General features: G+C 45.2%; 1 protein-coding gene across 2 annotated transcripts in view; it reads right to left on the bottom strand.

The window, feature by feature from the left end:
- pvrl2l (PVR cell adhesion molecule related 2 like) overlaps positions 1-19471 on the bottom strand; it is a 226162-nt gene that overhangs the window by 76935 nt on the left and 129756 nt on the right. Inside the window, exon 7 of one of the 2 annotated variants that reach the window (XM_028400097.1) lies at positions 10593-14290. The exons of the other annotated variant lie outside the window; for it this stretch is intronic. Coding sequence (XP_028255898.1) covers positions 13656-14290 — 635 coding nt within the window. The 3' untranslated portion in view covers positions 10593-13655. Of the gene's footprint in view, positions 1-10592; positions 14291-19471 lie in introns of those variants that run through there. 2 annotated transcript variants of the gene reach the window in all.

Genomic DNA, 19471 nt, shown 5'->3' with positions numbered 1-19471 from the left:
TAACGTCTCTCTCCTGTCACGCACCACACAAACTTGCACCACTAACCCCGCCCCTTACACTGACTGCATTCTGATTGGCTTGTGAGCTCAATAACAGCCAAATACAACACAGGAAATGCAATGATAGACACACCAACAGGTAACAGGTTAGGCTGTACACGCCAACAATACTGTTTACTCTCTCCTTTCTTCTCAATTATGAACTTAATTGAACTCAACCCTTATATTTATCCTTTAACAGTAAATAGCCTATCCTCTTGAACAAAGCCTAGTTTATTCAATTTATACAGCACATATTTTAACTATCTTTTAATATTAAGAACTGTAATCCTTATAAACGTTTTACTGTTTTTTTTAAACTAGATTTTATGTACTGTACCCTATGTGAATTTTAAACTACACAGACAGTTATCTAAATTCTCGCTATCTGCACTAAAGCTGCAACACTGAGGCAGTGAATGGAGATTTGGACTCTTAGTCTGGAAACAGGAACAGTTTCAGGACATCTTCCACTGGTGTGTATATAAAAATGTCTGAATATGCTGATTATTGACCATGGACAATCAATCAATCATGGTGTCCATTTACTTGTGGTCACATAGTGTCAATAATGTGTGTAAATAACTGATTAGGGATTTTGAAGTATCTAATGCAGCAAAGGGTTCATTTAGGTCCTGTTCTGACATGTTGTGCAACAAGTGTGTGTATGACACAAGACTATCATTTTAAGATGGTATTTTTGTTGTTGTTGCAGGGTTTGTGCTAGAACACTGCAGACATGTGGCATTTTGTTTTGATATCCTCTTGCTACAGACAGAAGCTGTCCAGGCGCTTCTTTGCCATGATGTCTTCCCTGAAGCCCAATCAAAAAAAAAGGATGTTTAAACCCCTGCAGACAGAGACCAGCACGTCCTTTCATCAGCGGAACAGATGCAGAGAACGAAGTACTGCTGTAGACTAAGAAGAAGAAAGAGAGAGATGACTCAGGAACCTTGTTTACGTGAGAGAAGAAGCGTGTTGGGTGGGATAAAAGATAACAAGTCCTGATTTGTGCAGATGAAGGATGGTGGGAAAGAGAGAGAGAGAGAGAGAGGGCGTAATTAGGATGAAGATAGAAGGAGGTGATTCAAGAGAGACGAGCAGAGGAGATGCAGGAGGAACATCTTCAGTGCAGATTGCAGCTCAGCTCTGATGTGTGAAGCTGAGTGATGATGAGGAGCGTGAGTCACTGCACGGCCTTCTGTAACCTGCACGGCCCTCAGAGGCTGCAGGGACAGTTCCAGCGGCTCAGGCAGGCGACAAAAAGCAGCTCTGTTCGCTTTCCACCAAACATTTACAGTCAGATTATGTCAGATGTTCATCAGCTCTCGCCCTCTGACGATTTTTGGATGACTCATAACTTCAGAATATTTGTCTCCCTCACATGTCAGCTATCATTTTGTCAGAAGGCTTCCTAACATGATCTCACTTCAAGCTGCATCTGAATAGAAACACATCAGACTTCAACATATGACTTTACACGGTCCTGTTTTCTTACTGGTTTACATGTGAGAGGTTTGCACTTTTAAACAAGAGAGAAACAGCAGTAATGAGTGCACATCTTCTAAATAACAAATGGAAACAAAAATAGCCTCAGAAGACAAACGGAGAGCGAGTGCTTCTTTAGCCAGCTGATAGGAGACTGAGCTGAGTGAGGAGGAGAGCAGGTGTTTTCACAGATACGTGTTTGCATGCAGAATTTCTGTTGAAAGCCAGAAAGCCTGAAGGGAGAGCTGACCCCTGGTGGCACAGCAGGGCTGGAAGGTGAGGAGCGAGTCGATGAGAAACTGCAGAGTGGGTTTTTGTTGCCAGTCTTTCAGGTATATGCAAAAACAGGCCAGGATATTGCTGCTTTTTCTATAAATTTACACAACAACTTATGTTGCTCATTAAAGGCAGGGTAGGAGATTTCATTCTGATGCACTTATTGTTAAATTAGTGTAACTTCTCTTTACAATCCGATAGCAACCAATTAGTTCGGCAGCTTCGCATAAAAATGAAGAATATGAATCATCTGTGGAAGCTATAAAACGCTAAAAACATCAGCCAATCCTCCGGGTGGACCCTGCGCGGAGGATTGGCTGGTTGTCACTCTCTTCCTGCTCTGCACGCACCAGAGAGGTACATGCATGATGGCCGAAGTCACAGACTTCAGGTAATGCGTGGCTTCAGGGTGAGCTCGGAGAGAAGGGGGCGTGTGTTTACTTTCCAAATCTGGCTGACTCTCACTGCGTTTTCAAAATCTCCTACCCTACCTTTAAGTTCTGTAATGTGTTTACAGTTTAGAGATTGTTTTACAGTATAATAGTGTTATTTAAGGTCTTTTCTTTCTTCTTTGATTTGGTTCCTACCTGCTGATGTTCACAGTGGAATGGAGATGAGTGTGACAGTCTCCTGCCTGTGTGTGTGTGTGTTCCTGTCCTGCTGTGGTGCTGATAGTTAACATAATTTAAAGGGAAACTGTAGCCCAGCAGGCTCACATGTATTCAGATATGCAGCAAAATATGCAGCATATTTCCAGGAAGCCTGACAGACAATACAGGAAAAAAAAAGACATTACAGTATAGAGCAGCACCATGTGTGTCTGACAGGTGAGTTCTGGGAATTGCTCTGCAGAAACAAACACTGCTGTGAATGTTTAGCTGTGAGGATTTTGCAGCAAAAACAACACGGGTTCTGGTGGTTTCCTTCTTCTTTTTTTATAAATCATCTCATGTCAGTAATTGTTTAGAGAGAAGCTCCGGATTTCTCTGAGAAGGCCTCGCTCAGAGATCCCCGGCTTCCTGCCTCTGCAGGGGCCTGATCATGCCGGCAAATTAAAAGTGTTTGAGAGGATGACTAACATAATGAAGGCAGGGAATAGGTTTTATGGAGGGTATTATTCCTCGGTGAGAGCCTTCTCCGAGACAGATTTCTGTACATTTATTGTACTTGGTGAACAAAGTGCTTCACATTCTAATTGTAATTACTCAATCAGCTCTGCTGCAGCAGCTGCAATAACAATGACTGAATGCTGCAGTTAAAGTGAACGGTGACGCCTGTTTTCCAACCTTATAAAAACACCAGTGACAGCGAGAGAGTCATAGGCCAAACAATCGAACATATCTGACAGAGTTGTATTAAGAAATCAAGCTGCACTTCCACTTACGGCCACTAGAGGCCTTTTATTTTGAGCCATTCTGGTTAATATCAGCATCTAATCCATCGTGGCAGCTTTGCACATACGATTGACTCTGAACCACAAAAGTGGAAGCTTTTGCTTTAGTCACAAAGAAAATAGGAGAAGAAAAGTAGGGCAGCTCTTCTCTCACAGCGAGCACCGGGAGAAGAGTTGATGAAATATAAAATGGTGGCAATTATGTTTAATGTAGATCATCGTTTTCCTTTTTTTTTTTTTTACGCCGTCATTCCTCTTTTGTTGTGTTTTTTTTGTTCCCTGCCCTCCTCATAAAAGAGACGAGCAGAACGCAGGAGGGACCTGAGCAGAATGAGACGGCTGGCGGTGAAATAAAAACTACATTTATAACAATGGCACCAGAATCCAGAGAGCGTTCACTAATTGAAAACTTTTCCAATTATCTCTTAGCTCCGCCTGAAAAGAAAGAAAAAGAACAGTGGTCATATTTAATGATAAAACCTTGCATACTGCTGCTTGAGATATATATTTATCATGCGTCCTGACTTCTCTCCACGCTTCCTCCTCCTCTGTTTGTACATTAAACTCTGACAGGCGGGAGGAGTGACACAATATGCATTCGCAGATTTAGACGTTTTTGTTATCGCTGCGTTTCAGTGATGACATGTTTTATGCAGACTGTGAATGTTGAGCTGACAACACGGTCCCTGGCAGCTCTGTAGAAAGCTGCATTTGAACTATATTACATAGTTTTTTCAACTATCACAAGGCAGTAATTGCCTATCAGTGTTAGTGTGTCCAGCACAAAGCCAGATTACACACCACTTATTCACTGAGTGATGACATGTGCATGCAAATTACTTTTTTAAAGCAGCGTCTGTAGCAGTCCGTCCATGCTACTTGCACCTTAGGAGGAACAGCCGCTGCAGCTGTTGGTGTACAAAGAGACAGGTGACTGTGTCCAGCAATGCTCTGCACTCTGTACTCCTAATTTCACTTGTGATCAAAAGTAAATGGACACCGTTCACAAGTCTGTTTTTAGGATCAAAGCTTGCATTAATAATTGATTGTCTTGATTAATCAGTCAGTGTTTTCAGACATTTTATGGACAAACCACTAGAAAATGTTTCCTTAAAACCTTCCAGTTTCTAGACCTTGGAGCTAATTATTGACTGATTGCTGCAGGGCATATAATGAGGCCGCCTGACCTCATCGCCCTTCATCAGCACACTTTATAAATGCTTAACGGGCTGGACAGAGAAGCAGAAACATGGAGGCCAGCAGATGCATATGGTGGTATTGTTTGGTTGCTCTTATACGTCACCTAAATCCTCAGATAGTAAAAACACTGATATAAAGCGTTTGTTTCTCTCAGACCTTTTTTCTGCCGTGACATTATTGTACATAAAATCACTGGAGGTGTGATAAAAACATGGGAATATGACATACATGTGTGTGTGTGTGTGTGTGTGTGTGAGAAACTTAGTTAATTACTGCTGCATATGTCATCACTATTTTCTGGAAGATGCAAACACATGAGGTGAAAACACATCTGAACATTATATTCACAACTAAACCCCAGTCAGCTGTCAAGTTTGTTCCTTAAGGAGAAACCACACACACACAAACACACACACACAGACCTACTTGCCTGTCAAACTGACACCCTGCAGTACAGAAGTTAGTTTGCTTCCTCTTACAAAACACACTTTTCACACTTAAACACACACACCGAGGCAGCTGCACACAGTCACTGTAAAGTAAGCGTTTCTAATCCTGCAGTATGGAGAACGCCGCGGTGAGTTTCAGCTCTCTGGGCGGCTAATCAACACTTCTAACGTCTACTGACACAAGCACACAGCAGACACACAACACACACAAGGTAAGAGAGAACTTACAGCAGGTGTCGTTCACCTGTTGGTCGCATTTATTCATGATTGTTACATCTACACACAGACAGAGAGTGATCAGCTCGTCTGGAAGCCGACATAAGAAAAATACCAAAAAAAGCAAAAATCCGTGCGGTCATCAGCCGACCTGACGCGGCGGGGACGGAGCCTTCTCACTGTGATGTGTACAGTTCTGATAAGGAGCTGAAAACATGTGCAAAGTGTCTAAATCTGACACCAACAGAGGATTTGGTCTGCAGCTTATCTGGTGTTGGGGGAAATGAATGTCGGGCTGTGCTTCACAAGTTCTAACCTAAAACCAGGCGCCTGCCATTCCACGTGATTTTCACAGAAACTCCACTTATCTCTGTTTTGAGGAACAGTGAGATATTAAGGTGTTTACCAGGCAGAGTGACACGCTCTGACTCTGCATGTCAGAACACTACCCTTCAGAAATTAACCCTTTAAATCTCCCCCTTGATCAATATAAATACAGCCCTAACCTTTTCTTCTGCCTTCTGCTGAGAGATCCTTTGACAGACGTCATAATGCATCTGCTGAAGGGTGAGCGTCTCCTCTCATCCTGTGGTTTTTCACTGCCAGGAGAAGCTGTGCAGATGGAAGCTGGGCTGCTGTCCAACACAGCAGGGCTCTGCACTCTAAAAAAAAACATCTGTGTTTATGAGAGTTGTAATCTCCTATTCAGTCACAGAGCCTGTTTCCACTGGAGTTCCCGTGGGGGGAGATAACCTCACTTGTTTCAGTGCAGCTCCACATGCTTCCACCAGGAATGTGAAATTTCCCCGGAAGGAGCCGCACACTGATTAAACTGAACGAATCACAATGGCCATAATCTGTGGAAGAAAACCAACCATTCACGTTTTTGATAAATCCTCTCTCATTGTCTCTTAAAATAAGTGAGGAAGTATAAAAAGGTTTCCTTTCACACATTATTAACCCATTGTGTATCCAAACAAAAGGCTGTCTCAGGTTTCAGACCTGACAACTCCAAAGGCAGGAGAAGTTTTACGTATCGACGCAGCACAGGTCCACCTCAGTGGCCTCTGTCTGACAGTTTATAACAATGAACAAAGTATCTGTGACATCAGATGTCTGAAAGCTATGACCGTCGCCATGTTGGCAGCATCACAGTCCTCCCAATCTCCCTACTATAAAAAAAGAAGCGTGAGTGGAGACGAGGCATACAGTCACTTAAAGCCAAGACTTTTAAGTCCTAATTAGGGATGTCCCGATCAGGTTTTTTTGCCCTCGAGTCCGAGTCTGAGTCATTTGATTTTGAGTATCTGCCGATACCGAGCCCCGATCCGATACTTTCTATAAAGGCACTCGTTGCGGCAAAACGTGTGTGTGTGTGTGTGTGTCACCACACTGGGAGATTTCACACACGCAGCACATCAAGGTCTCGAACCCAGGACCTGGCGCATCAAAAGCAACTGTCATACCCCTGCGAGCCACCCTGCACAGAAAGCGTTAACTTTGACAGCCCTAATAAATAAATATCCGAGTCCTGATCGGGAGGTAACGTCCGATTCCAATCGAGTCTGAAATCACGTAATCGGGTCCGATTTCCGATCACGTGATCGGATCGGACCGGATAGTCCTAATATAATTAAAATGATGAGTTGTATGTTTATTTCTGGTATAAAGTTTGGACAGATTAACATAGGGGTCTATGAGGTTTGGCTTGTTTTGGGAGCTGCCCCCCCCCCTAGAGGCTCTAAGGTGAACTTCATGACTTCAGCATGGGCTGCTGGGTCAGCAGGTGTGTTTACTGTGACATGATGTATGAAGCTGCATCACTGCTTTAAATAAACCGTGAGTGTCAAAATCCTAGAAAGGTGAAGTAAAACATCAAGCAATTATTTAAGGATTGTACATCTGTGCAGTACTTGTGTGATGCAGATGCCAAATGCAGACTGTAACAGAACTTGTCAGTGCTTTAAACAAGGAGACTAAGATTCAGCCGTGTGTACAGAGCCAACTGACAGAACTTTAACAGGTCATAGACTGAGATTCTGTTCATTTATATTTCCAATTGTCAGATGATTTTCTGTGCTTTTATGACAAGTTCATGTCAAAAACATATATGAAGTTATATGAAGAAGCAGTTTTTTCTAATGCAGTGACAGAAAAACTATAAAAAATATACAACTTCCTCGATTAGTTGTTTGTAGAAATATGTCTGCTTCATCAGGCAGGAAGAGAGTGACAAACCTGCTACAGTTTTACTTTAAACAGAAGTTTACTAAGACGCTTTGTGACACAGTGTCTGAGTGTATTATAACCAGAGGAACCGTGGGCACTGACTCACTTTCAGGGTCGGCCTTAAGTGGTAATTTGAGGAACTGCAGTCTTTTAGTTTCATTTTTCAGCCTGCAAGAAGCATCCCCAGCACTGCAGCCACAAGAGTGTGCACTGGGAAACAAAAATAATAACAAAACACTGGGATGTCTCATTCTTTCCTGTCAGTTTCCCTTTTGGACATTTTTGTTGCACAAAATAAAACCGACTCATTTTCCTGCACATGTTGGAACTTTAAAGAGAGTTTGGATTCAAAATTGAAATGCTGTTTACAGCTCAGCATTGTACACTGTCATCACAAGCACAAGCTCTTCACCCTTGGACCGACTTTCCCTCTCTGCTGCTGGGTCCAGGACTTCCTCACAGACAGCCTCCAGACTGTCAGGACATCAGGCACAAAGACTGGAACCCCCCAAGGCTGAGTACTCAGCCCACTGCTGTACACCCTCTTCACCTACGACTGCATCTCCTCCTAAAGTAACACATCCATCATCAAGTTCACTGCCAACACACCCGTCACCGGGCTGATCACTGGAGGAGACGCGGCAGCCTACAGGGAAGAGGTGGCTCAGCTGGTGTCCCGGTGCCAGGAAAACAATCCCTCCATAAAGACTAGGGAGATGAATATCGACCCGAGGAAGAGGAGAGACCAGCATAGTATGTACATGCTTAATTTGCTCATTTTATGTGTAATTTCTATTTGTTTTATCTGAATTTCATTGCTGTGCATATGACAATAAACTTGAATCTTGAATCATCAATGATTAAAACAGTAACTGAGGACAAGACAGGTCCACATTACTCCATTTGAAGCAGTTAAACCTCTCCAGCTGCCTGAATTGGGCCATTTAATCTGATCAAATCTTGATTTTCGGGGTCAGAAACAGCTTATATATAGAAAATGTTCCATGGATCTTAAAAACCTTCAAATTCATTTTTTTTTAGTTTTAAATGACGAGCTCAGAGCTCACACAAGGGAAAAGACAAGGACAATAGTTCCCTTGACAGTTAAAGTACTTCTGAAATTTTGATGAGACCAGATGGATTTTCTTTTTTCATTTTAATTAGCAGGCAGACAGACAAAGTGGAAAAATCAGCCACTAAAATGACAAAGGTAGAACCGCAAAGTACCACACACAGAACTGTAAAACAGCCACATGAAATGAATGGTCATAAAAACACACCAAAAACCTGAAATAACCTGGAAAAAAAAAAGAAGCCGTGACGAATCCCAGGCCTGTGTATAGCCAGGAGACTGCAGCAGCAGCAGCAGCACAGTGGGGGCACAGACGCTGGAAGGCAGGGCAGCTCTGCTTTAAGGAAATTGGTTAGAGAGCACAATGAGAGACCTCTTCTAACCAACACTGGGAGGAGGAAACTTCATCCACATCAGCTGGAGCCTCAGCTGGCCTGGCAGAGGCTCGGCTTTAACTGGATTAACAACAAAAGCCAAGCTCAATAACTAATAGGGCTCTTCCTCCTGCTCTCTTCCTTGCCCCTCTCCCCCTCTCCTCCTCCTCCTCACATCTTGCTGTCTTCCCTCTCCTTCAGAGCAAAGCAGAGATAATGCAGAACACTTTTATGCTGTCTGCTGAATTAAACATGCAGGAGCAGCTTGCACAGGGTGCTAAAGCCGAAGCAGAGAGAGAGAGGGAGCGAATATGAAAAAGGGGGATATATGTGATTCCGCCCCTGCACAGGGGTCTCTGGAGTGCCACTGAACATTTCTTTACAATTAAGAAGATCTGTCGCCGATAGGCTGCACCACAGAAAGCTAAACAGGACAGCCTTTTTATTCCACTAATTGGCCAGGTTGGAAAGAACTGTCAGTTGTTGTTGGGTGGAAGCGGCCAATCGGCGAGCGGAGGGGTGGCACAGCAATCAGGAGGCTCCTCCGAGGCCTCCAGCTCTCAGCGTCGGAGCTGTAAATCCCGTCCTGCCAATCTCCGGCTCCTTCCACACACTCTGTCATCTTTACACCGCGGCCAAGCGGCCGAGCTCCACAAGTAACAAATCTGCCCATCTCTAACTGCAGGCTCCACGGTGAATAATTGACAGTGTTTCAAACATTCTTGGTCTCAGGTGGTTTACACAAAAAAAAACTGGTGAAGTCTTCTCATCCTCTCTGCAGGGGCTGAGCTTTCACTTCTGTTCTGCCTCTCTTCTTTCTTTGACTCTCAATTTCTCTGATCTGAGAAGAAAAACTCTCCATTTCTCACCCCTCTCTCTTGGCTTATTTGGTATTCCCCAGATGGAGTGCTGAACTCTCTCCCTTCCTCACCCTCCTCTCAGGCTTCTTCCACGCCGACAGAGCCAAGTGACCTGTTACAGCGTCCCCTGCTTAGCATGGCCGCCACACTCACAGCAGCAAGGACAGGACTTCACAGGGGTCGCGTTCAGGACAGCAACCTCCCTGAGCACACGCCATGTGAGGCAGAGCGGCGAGCTAAAGATCAAAGAGGTGCGCTTGTTACTAACACGACCCCATTTTCAACTGAACGCCGGACAGGCTGCTGGGAAGCACTGCTCCACTCACAATAAGTCACGATGCATCCTTTAAAGATCATTAAATCTTCATAAAATCTGCAGTACTATCTGTTTCTAGCTGGTGTTCATGCTCTTGCGAGGAAGAACAGAAGAAGATGCCCGTTTGACCACCTTCACCGCAGAAATATTCATGTTTACAAACTGTTTTGGTCTGGACTGATGAATAATATGAGGAGGGTTTTTATGGAACGGTCTGCTTCAGCTGGGTGACATCACAGATGTTTGGTCTGTGAATCCCAAAAGTGCCAAAGACTGCAGTTCCTCATGCATCCACTTGAGGCAGGCTCCAAATCTCCAGAGACCTCCAATGTGCAGTGTTTTGAAACACTGGATGCACGTGAATACCAGGTGTACAAAGAGCTGAGCATTGTGCAGATACCGAACTGAACAGCAGGTGTGGAGTCAGCGGAGGCTGTTGATGACAAAGTGAGTGAACTTTTCCCATCAGTTAGCAGAAGCAGGAACAGTTCCTGTGGCAGATCTGTTGAAGAGGCTAAACATCTCAGAGCAGGTGCACTGTACCGAAAACTGCTGAGGGGGAAAAAAAGAAAAAGAAGTGTGGTATTTATAGACGGATAACGCAGCTCTGCTTAATTAATTACCAGCTTTTCCACAGAGAATTGTCTCAGAATGTTTTCCTTTTATTGAAAATGGGTTGTGCAAAAACAAAAGTTGTGACTGATGATGAGTTTTCTCAGTAAGGGTGCATCCATGGTACAAGATTCTGGGACTAATTAGGCGCCAACTTGTGATCACAGTCGACTGTTTAAAATTACGATGCTGTTTGAGAATCCTCCGGAGAAAAGCTGCGCCGAGCCACAGGATGGCCAGATAGAAGGTAAATGTGCTGAGTGGAACAGTCCAAAAATATCAGTGTGTTTATTTCCAAGAAAAAAACTCTAATGACTCTTTGGGAAACATAGGGATGCATTGGATACATACAAATATGTATTTATGTCCAGAGTGTGGATCTTGGAGCATGCATGCACCCCACCGAGTCCAAAAAAAACAAAAAAAAAACAAAAAACCCAATACACCTAAATCCAAACTTTTCTGCAGTGACACATAAACAATCCCACCACTTTACGTGTGATATGTGAGCGACAGTACAGCTGTTTCTAAGGTACTTTGAGATTAATTGGCAACTTGTCCAAACACACTGTGAGGCTTCATGAAAGGACTCCACTGAAATGCTTTGTAACATAGCAGATATAACGGTCTCATTTACAGAACGACAGATTGCACAGAGCATAATGTTCAACAACAAGCAACAACAACAAGGGACCTGCTCGGCAGCTGAGGGGGAAGGAGAGCTCAGAGAAACAGCTTCCTGAACAGCACAACAATCAATTCCATTTGAATTTCAGATTTCAGATTATTGACAAGTCTGCTTTCAGATGTTCAGCCCACAGAACAGCAGCTGTACTTCATGTTGTGTTATTTTTTACAATATATTCTCATACACTCTGACCATCCTCAGCTGTAAGTGTGTGGCTGTGACAGTGAGAGGAAGTGCTCAGTTCAGCTGCTGACCACCCTGTCCTGCTGTCAGGGGCTCCATGAAATCACATGGTAGAAGGCGGATGTGTGTGGAGCCGTGCACGCTCAGTGATGCACGTACCATCCACATCCAGAGATAGTAGCTTCGACTTGACATGAAGCATGCGTAGAAATTTTGTCACTGCAGCCAGTGAAATGTAAAAAAAAAATAGACCTGCAATTACCACTTCCTGCCAGAGGTGTCGCCAAATTCACCAGAACAGCACATATGGCTGACCATGGGACTGATCCACCCCTATCAGTCTGCGTTAGGAAGTTGTAGGAGTGGATGGTGGTTACATCCCTGCTGCAGACTTCCACTCAGGAGGCTAATTTAACGTGCCTGCTGCCTATGCTACTTTATTTCTTTCAATTGATTTTGCACTGACACACACACACAGTGGTTGGTTCTGACTGTGACCTCAGTTTCCTGGCGATCACGCCTTCACTTCCTGTTCAGATCCTCTCACTGTCACCTCACACCCACTCTGGCAAATGAAGACATAATTAATAAGTTAAGTTAAAACTAAAATCTACTGAGAAGGAAAACCTTGGAATTAATAAGGCAAAAGTGTTCAATCTCAGTTCCAAATGCATCAGCAAATGTGTGATAAAAACAAAATCCTAATGAGAAATGTTATTAATTAGAGAAAAAAAAACATTTTCCCCTTGAGTGTAGGTTCAGATTCTTGAAAACTGCATCGCTGTTGTCCAGTTTAGTGGGAGAAGTGTGAAAAATACAAACAAAGGCTTTTTGAAGGATTTCACCTCCTCTCTCCTAAAATGTATCTCTGTCCAATCAGGACACAGAACATAGAATAATCCGGTACATCGCCTAAGAACATTCTGCAGGACGTGGAAAATGAATACATGAAACACAGCCGCCTCCAACAAAGCCGGTGAATGTTTTGCCTCGTTGAATGCGACCCAGATAGGAATATAAATACAAGTTATCCTCTCCTCCCTGCACACAGTCATTGCGGCACTCGTCTAAGCCATCCATTATGAAAATAAAGAAAGCGCAGAATGAGGAAACGTAATGTGTGTGTGTGTGTGTGTTGGGCAGCGCGGCAGGAAAATACACAAATTGTTCAGAATCCATGTGGAACAGAAAGAGAAGCATGAAGAGAAAGAGAGGGGAATAAGAAGGAGTTCAAAGAAAAAGAGAAGTTCAACACAAAAGATCTTTTCTTATCCGTTAAATGAGTCGTTACCGACCCGGCGTGGAACTGTGTGAAACCCCGAAGGCCCCCGGTGCGTCTTTTCCTCAGCAAGATCAACACCATTACACAACAGTAACAACAACGATAACAACATTTACAACAACAACAACAACAATAACAACAACTGTGCTATAGTGAGACAGCGCCCGATATACAGATGATGCACATCATTAACACCACAGCCAGCCACACATTAGCACACACTGTTAAGTCTTTTCTGTTACTCGGCTTCAGCAGCACCCGTCAGGAAAACCAGGTGCGGCGGGAACTGTTTAAAACACCCCAACAAAGTCGTCTCTGGGACTAACAGAACAAAAAAACACCATCACTGCTGCCACGGCGACAACTTTTTTTTTCAATTTTCAGGCGCGAAGAGCCGACATCCGCACAAGAGTTCAACAAGCTGATGAAGGTTTGTGTCTGTTGCACTGAAGCAGGAAGGCAGGTTTTGGATGGCGGCGCTGTCGGGAGTCGTGAGTATGGTGCTCCTGGTTTTGCAGATTACGTTAAACGTCGTATAAAATACAAACTATTTAGTCACGCAGCACAGAATCACACACTTGCAAAGCTGAAGAAATGAGAACGTAGCAATAAGCGGCGCTGCTTCCGTTTTTTTGTTTTTTTCCTTTTTGTTACATCTGACTGACACTGAATCAAATCGGCCTCCATGGCCGACAGTGAAACACAGTCACACACTCAGCCACAGTGCACTTCGCTTCACATTTTCACTTTCGCTCCTTTTTATTCTTCTTTAATCCTCTTTTTTTTTTTTGTAGAAAACGATACAGTCACTGTCGAGCAGAGAGGATATAACAGATGGCAGCTGTTGAGCAGGTAGGTGTTTAGCTGATGGAGGTGATGTCGATTTGTTCAGTGGTGAAGGTGGGGGCGCTGGCTCCGACTCCCCTCGTTCTCCACCTCATCTCCTTTTTCAGCCCTCGCCTTTCCACTCTGCCGCCCTCAGACGTAAATGGCAGTCCGGGAAATGACCGAGCCATCTCTTTGAGACTCCATGTCGTCGTCCAGGTACACGTCCATCTCCTCTTCACCGCCGTGGCCTCTGTGGGCGTGGTAGGCTGGAGGCATCATGTTGCCGCCTCTGATGACTCCTCCGAACCTGTCGTATCGCTCCTCTTCCTCCTCCATGCTGTCATCCAGGTCAAACTTCCTCCTCTCAGCTTCATCCATCTCACCACTCAGCAGGATGTCGTGGGCAGTGGGTGGGTTGCCACTTGAGACGTGATGAAGATGATGATGGTGGTAGTCGTTGGCCTTTTCCGTTAGCGTGCCGGTGGCGTCACAGCCCTCCCGATAAGTGTAGATGGGCCCGTTGTTGTTGGCGCCGGTGCCGTTCTTGCTGCCATTGTTCCCTGAGCTGCTGAAAAGCAGACGGGCTTTGTTGCCGTAGTCTCCGCCATTGCTGCCGCCGCTACCCGTCGCTATGGAGTCCCCGCTGCTGGGGTACCCGCGCCTCTGTTGGCGGCGGCTGCGGGTCAGGAGAACGGCTATCAGCGCCACGACCAGTAGCAGGGCCAGCAGGGAGCCGATGACGGCGCCCGCCACTACACCGGCGCTGGAAGGATCCTCCAAGGCTTCTGCAGAGAGGATGGAGGGGTTGGAAGGAGGGGTGGAAGAATGGGTGGAGGAAAAGAAAAAGGGAAATTGATGGCTGTTTTGGAGGAGGCATTCACAGTGTGCTGCAGTGACAGTAGTGTCTTCTTCTACGTGTGTTGCAATCCTCTTACAAGTGTGTAGTAATGTCCTTCTCAGTCAGTCACTGCTGGGATCAGGCTGAGGCTGAGGCGGCTCGTCGGCCTGCGTTTTGCAGACACACGTCTGTCCAGCTGCTGGCCACCCTCCCCCCCTCCTTTGTTCTATTCATGTTGGTGTGAGCCCAGTTTGCCTCTTCACCCTTGTTTCAGTTGAAGAAACAACAATGAGAGATGGATTTACAGCATCGGCAAGTGCTTTGTTTTGAGCCTGGTGCTGTCTTTGCCATGGGTTATAGAGGTTTCGGCGCAGCAGAGCCACACAGACAGACACAGAGACAGACACACAGGACAGACAGGCAGAGGGGTTACTTGAAGAGGGTGAAAGAGCACAGAGCTGTGCCTGGAAAGTGTCACAATGCTTGACAATCACTTAAGCCCTTCCATTTATCCTCTGCTTCTTTCCCATTATCCTAATTATGCCCCCTCCTCTCGCCCTTTCTTCCCCCCCATCCACCGCCTCCTCCTCCTCCTTTCCCGTGCCTCTCTTATCGGTCAGCTAGTCAAACCACGGGGCAGAGTGAGCGCCTGCTGGCAACCTAGGACCGAGTCCAGATCTCACTGATCAGCGGCACACAAAGGTAAAAGGTTCTCACTGCGCAGCGAGACTCATGCCAGGAACATTTTTAAGAGGATTCTCTGCAGGAATATGAGTGAGAGAAAAGTCTGGCTCAGATAGTGTAGGATTTGTACAAGAGGATTCACGCTGGGCTAAAAAAAAAAAGAGAGGAGAAAAGAAAGTCTCAAACACGGCCAGGAGAAGTGTTGGGCCTATAGAGCAGAGCTGCACAAGGGCAGCTAATGTTTTTTTCCTGCGAATTACATGCTGAGTTCTCTTTGAGGTGCAGTGAGGGCAGTGGAATGCAGAGCAGCAGGGAAATCTGAACCCCCTTCCTGTTTTATGCAAATAACAGCAATGTTCTGCCAGCACTCCTGGCAAACACAGCAGCGAATGCCAATCAAACAATCCGAGGTTGGCTGAAATGAGCATTGTGTGGGGGTTACGTGCCAGGGCAGCACCAATAAGGCAACGATGGGGTTTTTTTTTTTTCTATCAGTGAAATCACATGGACATAGAATAATGATCTGTGTGGAGCTGGAGAGTGGGAGTTATACTAACACAAGCAGTGGGGGGGATGTCACTATAAGTGAGCCTGGACTGAGAGGCTGTGATTCATACAAATTGTTCATTCTGAGGGCGTAGGGGGAGAAAAAGAGAGATGAAAGAGGAGAGGAATTGAACACGAAGAGAGGAAAAGAACGAGGAGGAGGAGGAGGAGGCGAAGAGGAAAGCTAAGAGGAGAGGTCTCAGTGTGATTTCAAACACTCCTGCTCAGGGGGGATGAAGTAAGGTTATATGCCAGACGGGCTGGCCGAATGAGGCGGGGCTCCTGGGACAGGATATGATGTCTAAATTAGGGGACACTGTCTGGTAATATCCAATTGAAGCGACAGAAGGCATTAAGGATGATGAATCCAACTTTCCCTGTCCTACTTTCCTCTCCCCTTTTTCAAACGTACAGACTGGCATGGAAACACAATGTGTGGGCCAAAGTGTTATTTATATTTATTGTGCCATTTATATTTTAAGCATTAGCAGCATTCATCAAGCGCCCGAGTGAGAGACGGCTGAATAATGGCCTTTTGTGGAGGGTCTTCAGTGGCTGTCGCCCTTCTGTTAATCAAGTGCTTAAAAATCTATTATTCTGTGTAGGCTATAAAGAACAATGTTCCTACAAAGGCCCATTAAAGCTGGCATGTTCATTTTTCAATAAATCTGAGGTCACGCGCCGGAGCAGCGTGATTTTCTTTTCAATTTTCCCTCCGGCTAATCTGAGAGATGATATTTAAACAGAGCTGATCTCGTGTGAGGGAACTTTGTTGTCTCTGTGGCAACTGGCAGGCAGCCGCCTTCCTCTCTTTGTGTTAAGTCAATAAGTTCAGCTTGATATATGTGCTGCTAAAATTGTCTTCTGTCAATAAAATGTCTTTCTCTGAAGAATAAAAGCATGAACACTTCAAGAAAAAACACAAAGAGAAAAAACACAAAGAGAGGTCTTTCGGCCTACTTAGCTGCTGCCTGTGTGGAAACCATTGACAGTAAAAACTATGGACAGAGCTTCCGTGACGTCACCCGTTTGTTTCTGAAGAGCCGTTTTGAGGCTCGGTGGGAGGTTCCGGGACGTGATGACTGCTGCCATGTTGGCAGCGTCACGTCCACCAAAACTCCAAATATGGACAAAGAGGGGCAGCACAAGCAGGGTTTAGGGGGGGCGGGCGATCATGGAAGCAGGAAACTCACGCTGTGATACGGCAACTGTCTGTCACTCAAGCAGCAACGCCCATAATTAGGCGTAATTTTAAGTCCGAGTTGTAAAAAAAATTCACCCACCGTACAATCGACACTAGAAGAGAACCTATCATCTGAGACCAGAGTGTTTTTTTTGTACCAGGCTGTAAACATGTTCTTTTCTGCTGTGAAGTCGGCCATTTTAACATGGGAGTCTATGGGAAATTACTCGCTTCTGGAGCCAGCCCCCAGCAGTTGCGGCGTGAATTACAAGTTTTGACACTTCCGCATGGGCTTCAACTTTGAGCCCCGAAGGTTGCCGCTTGGTGGAAACACTTTGCACAATTAACCCTTGACGTGTTCACTTCAGTAAACTGACTCTGGACAGAGACAACAGGTGACAAAGGGAGAGCAACAACCAGACTAACATCCTCAGAACTCAAGCTCCACCTTTTTTATTAGTGGTATTTTCGGAGCAACTCAGACACCGACTGTTCCTTTAATTCAGTTATTCTGGGATAGAATCATCCATCATCAAGCTAACTGGGTAGAGCACGCTCACTTTGGTGCACGTCCCTGGGTAGGGCGGATCAATGTGCTCGATACGTCAGTGCATTAGGGTTCATCCAGACACCTCGGGGTGTTAAATACTTTATGAAAATGCTTAAAGTGCATCAGGGTTCCCGCAGGCGTTTTCTGACATCATTCATTACAACCTAAACCCTCCATCGATCCACCTGCAGCTTTTACTAACATGTGCCATAATTACAGTTTGTAGCGTCAGCGGCTTTGTAAGCAAACACTCCTCAGTGAGACCATTCTCCCCCAAAGAAAGTGAAAACAAGAAAAAAAGCAGAGACTATGGTTCGCAGGAAAATAGGCCATGCTTGTCATCCTTACTTCTCATCAACAGCGGCAGGCTGCCCGCATTAAGAAGCATGGTGATAAATGTCATAGAGAGAGGCAGGGGGGGCTTATATCAGCCTCTGTATTAGTGTCATGTACATGGAGAAGATTAAGGGAGGGGGGGAGAGAGAGAGAGAGACAGATGAGAACTATCCGTTACACTCACTGTGGTGGGGATAATCTAAATGAGAAGATTTGTTGGGGATCTAAGGTGGAAGGAGTTTGAGGGTCTGAAGGAGAAGCACAAAGAGAGGCGGAGAAAACAGAGCAACCTGGATCATCTTCTCCGGATCTCCTCCATCACTCCTCTCCTCCTTTGTTTTGACACACAGCCACACTCATACAGTAATAAGCCAGAGGCTGTTGCCGTGGAAGCTCCACAGTGGGGATTGCTGCTCATTAACAGCAGCTTTTGGTCAAGGACACATCAAAAAGTGTGTGATAACACACAGAAGCAACAGTTCTCCACCTCGAGCTGAGTCTTTGTTTTAAACTGTGCTCAGTTAAATATGCAATAATTCTTCCCGAGACAGGAGGCTTATTTTTTAACTGATATCAACACATCTGGATCCCCAGCGTGGGCCTTGTGGTGTCTGGGAAGTTGCCACAATAATTCATTCCGATTAGTAAAAAAACACAGTGATTAATGCAGTTTGGAGCTGCTCTGTGTCTGTACAGCAGACTCCTTCAAAGAAATTCAAGACCTTCCCACACAGAATATGTTCAGTTTAAACAGGTTGTGTAATTGCAATGTTCAGACAAAGGTCGACAGCACTGCTAGTTCTTCTGGAAGAACACTCACAGGTTCAGTGCACACAGCATTAAACAGAGCCTGCTGCATAAGTGGGACAACCTTCAACCTGGACTGTTGACTGAGTGAACCGTACTCAAACCAGACCTGCTCCTCAGGCACAGATCATGGAATCAGGGCCAAAGAACTACATCCACTCCACGTTACACTGAAGCCGAGCATGAAGCAGACAGGAGCTGTTGAAAATAATGTTGCATTAGTAGTTGACTTTGTAGATATGTCTGCCAAGGGTGTAGGTTTGCTTTTACATTGGGGGTGGGGACCTAATATTCCAACCCTTCCTGCACCCCATGAGAATCTGCATCACCTCCGTCCATAAAAACTAAAACTACGCCCTTGATATCAGCCTTGATGTCTTCTGTGAATATTCCCTGGTCAGGAGTGCGACTCATCACGAGTAAATGGTGAAGGAGCTTGTTGCAGATGGTAGAGAATTTGCTGTATTACACAAATGTTTTGCACCTTTTTAAACAACAAACCCCTGCTCCACTTCCAAAGACTTTCATCCAGTCTCCCCAAATTATGGAAAACAAGCTAAAGTCATTTTGAGTGTTATTACTACACAGTTTCAGTGCTTTGCAGGTCATGTTGCACACTTTAGTTTCCATTGATCTGCCATTCCTCTGTTCCCCGTGTAAAATATGTAATGAATGTGCATACACACAAACCACGATCTTCACCTCGGCCCTGTTTGTTTAACACCTCGCCTAAAGCTGGATCCATACTCCAAGAGAACAGAGAACTCGCTCCCCCCTGCCGACGTTAAGCCCACAAAATGACGTCATTTTTCTCTCGGAGCGCCCGTTCTGCAGCTCTCGCGGACACATGGCCCGGGCAGAACTTTTTCTCTCAGTGCTGTGCGAGAACAATTCTGTGATTGGTCTGAATTTCGTGGCAATGATGAATGTGGAGAAGCGCAAGAGGTTCTTCAGGTGCAGAACAAACAGACAGAAGGAGGAAGTACAGCGACGATGGACAGTTTAGATAAGCAGCTGGCAAA

The sequence above is a fragment of the Parambassis ranga genome, chromosome 2 (genome assembly GCF_900634625.1).
Source record: "Parambassis ranga chromosome 2, fParRan2.1, whole genome shotgun sequence".
Taxonomy (NCBI): Eukaryota; Metazoa; Chordata; class Actinopteri; family Ambassidae; genus Parambassis; species Parambassis ranga.
This window is presented reverse-complemented; position numbering and strand designations above follow the sequence as displayed.